The sequence below is a fragment of the Leptopilina boulardi genome, unplaced genomic scaffold (genome assembly GCF_019393585.1).
Source record: "Leptopilina boulardi isolate dan_hultmark-lab unplaced genomic scaffold, ZJU_Lbou_2.1 LbouV2_330, whole genome shotgun sequence".
Classification (NCBI taxonomy): domain Eukaryota; kingdom Metazoa; phylum Arthropoda; class Insecta; order Hymenoptera; family Figitidae; genus Leptopilina; species Leptopilina boulardi.
This window is the reverse complement of record NW_026137897.1, coordinates 715477-728628: the sequence shown is the minus strand read 5'-3', so window position 1 is coordinate 728628 and position 13152 is coordinate 715477. Positions and strand designations below refer to the sequence as shown.

The following is a 13152-nucleotide window of genomic DNA, read 5'->3' as shown; positions in this document are numbered from 1 at the left end:
CCTGTCACAAGAGAATAAATAATGATGAAGAAAAAATTTCGATAGTTTTATGATTTATATTTAAGAATCATATTTAGACATTAGAGAGTAATAAAATTTTAAATATGTGTTTTCGAAGAAGTAATTTTTAAAGTAAATTCACAATGCTAAACTAGTGTTAAACCCTTGGTAAATCCTCTCTAAACACTAAACATTAATCTCGAGAGCAACATATCGTTAACTCTACAGCTATATAGAAGTACCTAAATGGAGGCCACTTTCGCTTTCCCAACTTCTTGATTATGTTCCCGCGGCTACTATATAATTATTCAAAGATGTAATTAGAACCGCTTGGATTTAGAAGATAGGAAAATTGTTTTTTCACAGTTCATATAGGTATATATATATATATTTAAAACTCTGAGCCAAAAAAAGGTTCTGTTCTTCGATTTTCTTGAAATAATATTGTATATAGGGTCTTGGGTGTTATTTCATCAGATGTTTGGTTATTTAAATATATATGTTTTTGAGACATGATTTGTAATGTGATCGAAGAATAAGAGGAAATTTTTGGAGTGTACACCACCTTCTCTTTTTTCTTTCTCTCTCTCTCTCTCTTTCTCTGTTCTTTGGAGGGCTTGGGCGGTGACAGGATTCTGGGTGGTCGTTGCACGACGGGCGTAGGCAAAAGGAAGCTTACGTCAGAAACTGCACACGCTCATATTTCTTCTCACTTCAGAAATGAGAGCGCGAGTAGCAGAGATCACGTTTGTCGTATTGTGACCGCAGTACTATTTTAATAAGGATCGCGCCACGCCATGTTTTCACTATGGCATATCTAAAAACATTTTTACATATATTTGAAAAACCACCGCAAAACATGAAATTTACAATCTACGCAATGAAAGATTTAAGTTTCAAAATTTATTCTAAAATCTACATTTTTTATTGTAAATATTATACAATCCGTTTGTAAATGTTATATGCAATCCGAACTGTAAAAGTTGCAATCTGTATATTGTTATTATTACAATCCGTACTACAAGTTACAATTTGTACTGTTAGATTTGCAAAATGTATTGTAATTTTTACTATCCGTATAGTAAATTTTGCAATCCGTACTGTAAAGATTACAGTCTGTATTGTGATGGCTATAATCTACATTGTAATTTTTACAATCCTTACGGTAATTTATGCAACCTGTACTGTAGAGTTGAAAATCTGTACTGCGAGTACTGCGATAAATATTGTAAATACTACAATACGTATTGCAAATCCTATATACTATCCACTTTTTCCCCACGGTTTTTGATTTTCTTTGCGGAAAGGTCATAAAATCGACACATTTTCCCAAAGATTGAAAAGAAAATTCTTTTCCTATATAATTTCTCATCACATAACTCCCTAGTAGACTACTTTTCTACTACTAATTATCAATTAGTAAACATTTATCACTTGAACAATATATATATATATATATATATATTTGACGTCGCAATTTTTCAATAAAAATAAGTGCGGCACAACCAATAATTGCTCAATCGAGATAAGAAATAATTACTCCTTTTTGAAAGTAGTAATTTCCCGAAAAAAAATACAAAGAAAAACTTTAACTAAATTGAAACTGTTTTCTATATATAAACTATGTAATTTTCTTTAAGTACAGTCTTTCGCTACCGCGAGAGAACACTTAAAATCAGGTATCGAATATATTTTTATTTCCCACGAATATATATAGCGACTTGAAAATCCTTTGTAAGGTTACCAAACTGGATTATATCATTGTAACATTATATTATATATATATATATATGAAATAAACATATTATGTAAATTTTTTTTCTTTTATAATTTTCATATTGTATTTCTATATTTTTAAAATTTAGATAAATATTGTAAAAAATATGATTAAAGGATTTTATTTTTTTATAATCGGAAAATAATAGTTGAAAAGTTATAAGTTTAGATCAATCATTTATACGATAAAATTAAAATCTATTTTCAATATAAGATTAATAAAATAAATTTCAAATCTTTCACGCAATTGAAATTGTTTTCTTTAAAGGATTTTTAAAGTCAATGGCCGCGCGCGTGTATAGATCATATGCTATAAAACACGAGTAAATAGAGTTATTAGAATCTTATGACGGATAATAACTGAAGTAAACTGTGAAACTTTATTGCACTTATTAGTTTTCCAATATTGAAGCTACCCAATTTGCCAACACCATTGTTCAGTAAAATCTCATATACCATAATAGTCAGGCATAATTTACAATATCTACTACATAAAAACAGTCATTAAATGACATTCTAACTGTAATTTCTTTTCTCTAATATATAGTATATGCGTATTAAGCTATTAATGACCGCATATACGGATTTAGTTTTCAATAAAGTTACTTATAATCATTCTTCTATACCTTAAACAACGTAATTTGTAAATACTTTCAAAATTGTAACATCTACAATCTGTATTGTAAAGATTACACTTCCGTACTGTAAGGGTTGCAATCTGTATTGTGAAGGCTACAATCCATATTGTAATTTCTACCATCAGTATGGTAAATTTTATAATCCGTACTAAAAATACTACAATTTGTATTGCGAAAACAACAATTCATATTGTAATTTTTACCATCCGTATATGGTAAATTTTGCAACCTGTACTGTAGGTCTTACAATCTGTATTGTAACTATATATATAGTGATAAATATTGTAAATATTACAAAATACGTAATGCAAATGCTACTATACACTTTTTCCCCGCACGTTTTTTTGATTTTCATTGCCACTAGGAAATTTCATGTTAAATATTTAGTTTAAACGAATATATATCGATGAATCCATCTGCCCAATATATATATGTATATATATTCTCTGAACAAGCATGAAAACGTGTATATATACACGTATATACACTGTAAAAAATTTTGGGAATTATCAACAACTTTTATTGGTGAATATTTCATATTTTTGGGGAAAATGTTTTCCCCAAAAAAATAAGTGATTGTTTTCCTAAATTTTGGTGAAAATTTCCTAAAATTCTAATGTATATATTTTCCCTAAAAAGAGTTGGTGAAGATTTCTCAAAATTCCAATGAATATATTTTTCCCCAAAAACAAGTGGTGAATATTCCTCAATTTTTTTGAAATCCTTCTTCAAAAAAGTTAAACTTTAAACTTACTTAAGTTACAAAAAGTTATTTGTAACTTGTAATATAATTTATTCATTTCATAGATAAGTTAATTATAACTTAACTAAATAAGTATTTTTAAGTAGACAAAAATTTATATTTCTAAAGAATTAAATTAAAATTTAATCAATATTTGTTTAACAGATCTTATTTTATTTATTATATAACATAAGTCACAACTATTTTCAACGTTTGTTTCCTTTTTTTAAAGTTACAAAGCATGTTTACATAGTTTCATCTTATATATTGAAATTATCATTTTATTTTCATGAGCCTCCGTGGCGTAGTTAGTAGAGCGTTAGACTTCTAAATCTCTCCTAATGACGCTTACGTTCGAGACCTCATGATAATATTTGATAATTTTCAAGAAAACAAATTTTCATCAATAGGTACCAATAAATAATGTAAGTAAGATATAAATGCTGCATGAATCAAATTTTTAAATTTTTATTTCAATTTTTTAAACTATTGATATTAATCTTTGGGAAAATCCACTAATATTTATGGAATATTCCCTAAAATTTTAGGGAAAAGTTTCCCCAGAAAATTTTAGGGAATTTTCCACAAAATGCCCTGCAAATTTGCGTCACTAGAATTTTGGGGAATTTTAACCAAAAAATTTTTTACAGTGTATTTATAAACGCAAGTGGTGTATACTTTTATGACGTGAACATTGCCGACATATCCGGTCAGTCGTTTGTACATTTTTAATTGACAATTTACAAACAATTTTGATATTTCAAAATTCATATAAATGCAGATTTCAATTATATATAACACATATATATAACATCGTAAAATTATACTTTTGAAATCAAATATTTTGTTATTATATATGTTTAAAATGCAAAAGAAAATTTTTTTAAATTCATTGCAATAATAATGTTCATATAATAATAATAATATGATGCATTAAACGATTTTAAACATTTTACTTTAAAATATATGTTTGAAAGTATATATGGTAAATTTCATATATTCTTGAAATGAATAATTATAGGCGTTATGTAAAATATATATTTAATTTCCAGTATAATTTAAAAAATTATTTCAAGTGTCAAAGCTTCAAATTTCAATTTACACATACGTCTACATATATACCGAATATTGTGAAGATCATTGTCGTTATATTATATGTGTTATATTCACAAAAGCATAATTTCTCCTTGGGGCTTTATTTATCCTTATATACATGGGAGGAGTATAATATACATTATATATATACTCTTTCACGAGTTATATATATATATATATATATATATATATATATATATATATATATATATATATATATATATATATATATATATATGCACCTTTTTAAATGCAAAATATAAAGTGAGCCTTTATTGTTATTATTATATACTGTGCGGTACAGTTTACTAAGATATGATAATATGTGTGCGGCAAATGCTACACTATCACTATCATTATATTACATGGCGATGAAAACATTGAAGGTGAGCCTCGTATCAGAAGGACGTGTCACGACACATGTAATCTGTCTCGGGAACAAGTTTCCTTCATTCAGATTAGATAGCAATAAACGTTAGGAAATTTGCTTCAATAGTGTGAAAGCCCGCATGAATATCAAAATACATAAAATTACAATTTATTATTTATATATATATAGACATCTTTCTTATATACGAGTGTCGGTATAATTCCAAAAAGGAATAATTTTCGTTATTTCTGCACTTTTTTTTTTTTAAGTTTTAGTGGGAAAAGTAACCACTTTCCGTTCTATATTCTAAAAGGAAGAATTTTCGCCCCGCGTTCCGCGCACTTGTTGTTACAGTGGGAAAAGTATCTATTTTTCGCACAGTGAGAAAAGTAACCACTTTCCACACATTTGAATAACAGTGCGAAAAGTAACGACTTTCTACACTATATCTAACAATGAAATCACTTTAAGCACCATTCAGAGTTATTAAAAATCTTGATTAATGTACACAAGAGGGTTAAATTCTCGCCGCACAGAAAACAATATTCTTTCTTCTATAAAATGCATAACAAGTCTTAGGAAACAAATGCAGGAAACATTGCCAGAAACGCATATTCCGGGAAACAATATATATTATTATTTTTATACTCTTTTTATTTTTTTTATATAAAGAGACAAGAATTAATGTGACGAGCTGTACAAGTTTCTTGCATGTAGATTCCACAAAGACGTATATACTATATAACGTATTATTTACGGATCCAATTTAAGATACCGAAGGGAAGAATTATTGCCAACATATATATATATAGTGTATATATATATGAGCATTTGTGTGTATAACGCGCAGAGTCAGCATAGATTCGTATCTGCGCGTACACGTAATTAACGTTAAATGCATTAACGCAAAGTGCGTTTTCATGAAATCTGACGGTTTAATTAGGTTACTTACTTGGCGAGTATATATAAGCAACGGATCCGACCGCGGATCAATTAATTATCCTCATTAATTCGCAACATATCTCTAACCCCTGGCAAATAATCGTTCAAGATCACTTTGTTAGCACAAGACTTAGTAACAATAGCCAATAATAATAAAGAAAAAAAAAAAAAAAAAAAGAAACCAACCAACTGTCAGCAGGTGTGGCTAGAAATCTCAACACATTTTACTGTAAAACGAATTTTTTATGTCTTATAGAAAATATTTGTATTTAAGCAAAATATATAATTTATTTTGAATTAAGTAAAAATATATTAAAGAAAAATTATATATAATAAATATTTCTTTCAAATTAAGATTTGGTTTACTTTATTTTATGGTTAGTTTTTATTACACTGAAATTAATAAATAAATAAAATAAAATTTTGATAATTTAAATTTCTGTTTGCAATGCTGTCAGCAGCTGTGGCTGTTATACAATCATTATATATATATATATATATATATATAGATAAATCTGAATGTAAGCATTTATGTGATCGTTTTGAAATCACCTATCTCCCGCGTAATTATACGAAATCCGGTTGCAATTTGTTTCCTTCCTATAAACAATAGTTTTTCATTAATGAAATTCTCACTTGTTTCTCGCAAAATTTATAATACAACGGAATTCTATAAATTGTAACTTCTTTTTCATTTTATTTATCCTTTTTTTCATAATTGGATTAATCGAGTACAGAGCATAAAATTTCGAACATATTATGTTTCCTTACATCCGGCAATATCACATACTCTCGCATATATATATATATAGTTCTTGAAAAGTGAGCAATTTTTATCGGGATGTGTCATGATAAATATATAAAAGATTACAATCTCAGAAAAAAAATTCTCTTAATTATATTTTATATATTTATATATATATATATATATATATATATATATATATATATATATATACCAACTCTTGTACTTTTTTTCCTTCCTTATTGTTAATGAAAGATATATGTTGTCAGAAACATACTTCTTGAAAAGATAAATATGTAATTGAAATAAATTTCTCAGTGTTTATTATTATAATATAATGCATATAGTGATAGTGCACCGAGGGAAAAAAACTAATTTACCAGAAAATGATATACTACTGCTGAATGAAACAAATTAGTCCAAGGTAAATACAGAACGTGCTTTTATATATATATATAGAAAAAAGGGGGAAAAAAGTATAATATGTAATGAACATTTTTCTTTCATCGTCAAACGATTATATATAATAATATCAGAAGACTGATGTTTTAATTAAAAATTGACTCAATGTGAGAGGCTCAAACTAATAATCAACATACATATATACTGGTTTATTACATTTTCTAATAGTTATATGACAAAAAAAGAGTCATAACTTCATTTGCATGTAACATCGATGACAAGAAGTTATCTGTTTTTGCATTATGGAATACATTTTTTATGACAAAAAATTGTTAAACACTTTATGTGTCACATGTTTGGTATATACAATGTCTCGCAATGAGGAAAAGTAGTTGATGATTTGCATATTACAAATTAAAATCGATGATATATCTCGTTTGCATGAAATGACTATAATTTTTATAAAAAAAAAAAAGAATCAGTTTTTATTTTCTCAATAAAGAGAGAATGAAATTCATCTCTTATTTGTTTGATAATTGTCAAAACAGAAGATTGTTTATAGATCATATATAAGTACTGTGGATAAACCGATAAAAGGAATATTATAGATAAAAAAAAGAATTGATTATAGCGACAATGTGGATGGTCGTAGATATTAATTAATGACACGAAAACCAGTTTTGTAGTTGGAGAAGTCAGGGAGGTGTATACCAGGCGAAGTTTAATGCGACAGAATTATCTAAGGATTATGCCAGAAGCGTGTAATGTTCGAAGTTAATGTACCTTACAAATGAGTCACATATACAGAGAGAGGTCGCGCAGATTTCTCTTGTTGCTTCCTCCAAATTAACTTTGTTAATACACTCCTAACATTATAGATGATCAATAAGTTATTAAAAGTTCTAAATATTCCTCTAATTCAAATTAATTTATATTGATATTTATTCATACAAAACCTTCTAATTAATATAATTCTCAGACGTTAAACATTTTAATAATAATAATTTCCGTTTTTGTCAAAGCTTTATTATTTTATTTATGTCAAAATTATTATTTAAAACAAATCTAGCTATTACAATTAATATTTTCTTTTACGCGGAGACATTTTTTTTTGTTAATGAATGAAAAATCATTTCTCGTTTCAAATTTTATTTCTTTTTTTTGTAATTATAGAAGTTATAGTTGCATGGTCAAGGTGAGAATAATGATTAAAGACTTTTAGATAATCTTGATTCTTAATGTATTCATACGTATTAAAATGTCACAAGTTAAACTCGGGTATATAAAGTTTAATGAATATCAATATTAATAATGATAAATAAAGTTTTGCATTTGCTTGTCATAAAAATCAATTCAATCTTAAATGCATACGCATTTGTCATATATATATATATATATATATATATATATATATATATATATATATATATATATATATATATATATATATATATATATATATATATACATATATAACACGTATCAGGACATCGATTTATTAAAAAAAATTATATTTATCACTAGATATATACATTAACATTCATACTCTATTATGTATAATTACAAATGTTAAAAACTTTTCAATACTTTTTAAAATAAAAAATTTTGAATTTTTTTAAAATTAAATTTTAATTATAAATAAATGCTAAACTTTTAAAAAATTTCTGAAATAAAGAAAAATAAGGTGAAATGTTGAATATGCAATTATTACAAACTTAAAATATGATTTGATAAAAAAATATTTTATGAAAAAAATGGAGGGAATCGAGATTATCTTATGGAAATAGATAACAGAGCAAAATAAGGTAATTCAAAGTAATTAAAACGTATGCATTGTGTTTACGTTAGCGATAAGTGGGCATCATTAATTATGTTTTCTTTAATTATATTTATATGTTTTAAAAAGAGGGTCCCATTCAATGTTATATGTTACTGTATTATAATTAATTTGATAATAAATCGAGATATATTTAAAAGTTAGAATATAGTTATATATTTGTAAAGATATATATTTTTAATATTTCTATTCTAAAATCACGTTTTAGAATTGACATTTTAATATTTGACCTAATTATCATTTAACTTATTCTTTATCTGGATTCGTTCTTATAGGGAACATAATCTAGATTCGAAATAATTTTTATTTGTCCAGATAAGTAAATCTTATAGTTAATTTTCTTCTACTGATATAATTAATATTTGTCATTCTCGACTGTTGGACATATACATTTAAATCATATGCCTTTGGTGACTTTTAACAATACACTTCCTGCAAAAAAAATTATAATTAAGAAACACATGTTCATTTTGAATAAATAAGCAATCACAATTAAAAAAAATAATTCCGCAAGTTTTAATTAAAAATTTGTTGTCATTTGTATATTTTCAGAGGATGTTAGAGCGCCAGTGAATATTGTTGCGACAGCAACTGTTGTAACGAACGATGCACTTTTGGACGATGATGAGCTGGGTGAAGAAGGAATTGGTGAGGTCGAAAGTGAAGGAACTGAGAAATCTGCAAATGAGGAAGACGAGGAGATCGATGTTGATGTTGAGGAGTGCAGTAGTGTTGATGAGGGACCGGTTGGTTTTGTCGATGATCTCTCATCAAGCAGGAAATATCAGAATGGCAATGATGTTGAGAGGAAACATCGAAGAAGAACAACCTGTAATTCCGACGAATTAAGGGATGTTGAATGTCATCTTGAGACTAAGGAACTTTGGGACAAGTTCAATGACCTTGGCACAGAGATGATCATTACGAAAACCGGCAGGTAAGTGTCGTTTCTTCTTTATATCATTGCACGCAACTCATCCAACACCTAATAATATACTCCATACCGCTCGCAAAGTATAATTTTTATCAAACATAAAATTCTTTCCTTATTTTTTTTTCTCCCCTATATCATTATACATTTCAACAAAGTTTCCTTCTTTTAACTCTGTTGCAAAATAATTACAAAAAAAAAAATCAAAGAATATCACTTTCAAAAAGATTCTGACAAAAAATCGAAATGATTCTATTGTGTTATATAACATTAAATCCTCCTACAAAAATTGTGCTCCTCCCATAATCGACCACCTTGGAAATTGATTAACCCATAAAGAACCTAAACGAAAAGAAATTAATTTGATCTTATCCTTAAGGAAGTGAGCCCTTTTTTAGAGAGAGAACTGTTGACGTTCACGCTTGGATTAGCAATGGCCAAAAAGAAGATAAATAACCAAAAATAAAAAGAAAAAGCGAGGCCCGGGCCACGCCTTTTATGATAAATGACCACTGGACAATTAAAACCCGCTGCCGAGTATCAGCGCGCGTTCACTTGAACTTTTACGAGATATTTAAGGGAGTCCTAGATATAATTTATAATCCCCCATTACGTACACCAATGTTGGTATATCGTGTCCATTTTTATAGGTATGCTAATAAAGTTCAACTCGCAGCTGCACGCCCGTTTCTCTCTCTCTATATATATATATATGCGTGACCGCGTAAAAATTATGAGATATATGTAAACTGGCAAATGAAATATATAATTTTTTTTATATTTAATACAACAATCCTAATAATAATAATAATAATCGAATATAGGGTGGAAATAACTGACCTTGAAATTTTACTTTCTGTTTCATAAATGACGTTAAACTTTTTTTTTTTATTTTTTAATTATTACCTATATGTAATTTCGCCTTCTGTAATTGGTTTTTAGGCGTCAATATATTAACGGTTCGCCTCATCAAAAGCAGTAGCCTCAACGATTATGAAGTTAATTATCAGGAAGCGACTATATATTTTTTTTTGTTGTACCGTTCGCCAAACCATTATAATGATTAATTATCTTTGGTGTCAGTGCCCACGTGGGATTATAAGTAATGAAATTTTTGTTATAACTTACTTTAAACATTATTCTTAAATTATTGAATTTCTTCTATTGAAATCTGACAAATATGTATACGATTTTATAATTCTATTGTAGAATTGACAACAATAATGGGAAATTTCAAGGAAACATTTCCGAATTGGAATATTTTAATGCAAAAATGAAAATCAGCAAGGTCGACTTGGCTTTGTTCGCGTGGATATAAAAATTAAGGCCAAGTTTTAGTAAGAAGAAGAAAAAAGAAGTAGAAGGGATCTGAGAGCAAAAAAAAAAAAAAAGAGAGAGTCAAAAAGCAAAAGCTGTAAAGCAAAAAGGCGGGTGCCAACGTGGGAAAAATGAATCAAGAATATAAGTGAGAAACGAGTCCTTGAAGAGCGCGCCAGAGGATGCTATCCTGGCCCCCTGATGGGACATACAATTCCACCTGATTGGTCCGAATTCGTATTGTCGCCTATATAAGACTGACAGTTTGTTAAGCGGGGAATTCCATGCAGTGTATATATATAAGCTAACGATCCTATTCGTTGCTCCAACGTCGCGATATTATCGATCGCATTTATATATACCTAAACTGCTTCTCAATTCTTCAAATTTCACGCATATTCAACCTATTCGTTTATATCAAATTTCCCCCTGCCAAATACTAAATTAATATATCGCACACTGAAATACTTTTTATTTCAAAAGTCAATATAATTTGTTTCAAAATCAGGAAAACTGTTTTTGTACTATTTAGTTGTATGAACGTACTACCCTTACAGTTCCGGATATTTAAGGATATCTATTTGAATCCAGCAGTTTGGATATCCTGAGGATGTCCTAGAATATCATCTGGATATCAAAATCACCGGAAGCAAATGAATATCCTTAAATATCCGGTACTGTGAGGGTAGTTTCTAACCAACACCAAAAATTAATATGGTCCATACTAATTTTCAGTAGTATCTAATCAGAAACTAGTACGTTCATAAATAGTACAAAAACAGTTTTCCTCACACTTACAAAACAGTCTATTCACGTAAAGAAGATTCCTCTTATGTTATAAAAATATTCCTTTTGTCATAAAAATTACTTTTAATATAAAACGATTCTCAACATACGTTCCTTTTAAATTTCAAAGAACTGTTTTGTGAGTGCACTTTGAAACAAATTATTTTTGAAATAAATTCTTAGTGCACATAAACGTGCTGATAAATATTTTCTTCTACTGATATAATTAACATTTGTCATTCTCGACAGATGGACACATACATTTAAGTTATGTCTTTGGTGATTTTTCCCAAGTAGGCTCCAGCTAAAAAAAGACAAAAATTATATAATTAGGTCAATAGATCATAGCAATATGTATTTGGTTAAATATAAATTAGGCTAAAGCATATAATTATTTCTTAAATTATTCTAAAGATGATAAGTTTTTGGCAAAATGAGAAGCAATTTAAGATTTAAAGAGTGAATCGATTCCTATTTATAAGCAAACTTTACACCCGTATATCATAAATCTTTTAGCCGATGCGCGCACCTACTATATATATATATATAGTAGGCGTGAATTGCAAGTTAAAAAGTTGTTGGCGAGGCCGCTTCCACTGACTTGACAAGGACTGTGAACTTCACCATCAGAGAGAGGTGCGGACGAGCAGGTCAGGAGAGACAGGATACAGCGGATACCCGCGCGTATAGTCGTCACGCGAACCCTTCATCAGCAACCTATATTATATACACCAACACGTGCTAATGTGCGGGGTAAATGTGCACGAAAACGTTCGTGTTTGGACACTGACACTCTCATGTATGAGCTTCATACATTTCATGAGCGCAGAGAGAAAAAAGATAGAAGTGAAAAAAAGAAAGAAAAGAAATATATGTATGATAGCCTCGCATAATTATTATATAGTGACACCACCTGGTAGGGTTGTGGAGTCGTTAGCTTGGTAAACAGTTAAGTAACTCAGATGGTTACACGGGATTATTACTATAATATTCCCTTTGCTTCCATAATTCATTTGTTTGTCTTTCTTTTTTTTACTTTTCTTTTACTTTAATTTGATACTACAAAATTATTTTCAAATCCAAGGATTCAAGAATTCTTCTTTTGCTCTAATATTTAAACTATTTTGTCACCTTTTTTTTTATAAATAATGAAAGTTTAACTTTCTTTAATTTTTCAACGTGCTTTTAAAAGTTGAAGGATCAAAAGCGGTTTTGCTTTACACTCTCTGTCAAAAAGTGTTGGCTTGATAGACAAGTGTTGCGGCCACTTTCGCCTAATTACTAACTCTAATTTCCCCTTTGTCAGAAGAAATATTGCCCCACGTCTTCTTTAGGTATTAGTGTGTTAGTTACGGTTTCCTTTCGATTCTAATACCCCAGAGATTAATTTTAGGGAAACAGGGTCGCTTCTGATAGAAATAATAATAATAATAAAAAGGTATATATGCCTTTTAATATATGTCTTCTCATTAAGGCGAAGAAATTGAAATATATTGAAGATCATAAATTATTCTCCTACACTATATTTGTCATTTTCAATTTGGAAACACCCAAAATATTTACCATGAATA

General features: G+C 28.3%; 1 protein-coding gene and 1 long non-coding RNA gene across 2 annotated transcripts in view; one reads left to right on the top strand and one right to left on the bottom strand.

The window, feature by feature from the left end:
• The window catches only part of LOC127285242 (uncharacterized), a 109772-nt gene that overhangs the window by 31612 nt on the left and 65008 nt on the right, over positions 1-13152 (bottom strand). The window lies entirely within an intron of this gene.
• The window catches only part of LOC127285231 (T-box transcription factor TBX20-like), a 35937-nt gene that overhangs the window by 1663 nt on the left and 21122 nt on the right, over positions 1-13152 (top strand). Inside the window, exon 2 of the mRNA XM_051311130.1 lies at positions 9100-9484. Within this exon, the coding sequence (XP_051167087.1) occupies positions 9100-9484 (385 nt within the window). The remainder of the gene's footprint in view (positions 1-9099; positions 9485-13152) is intronic.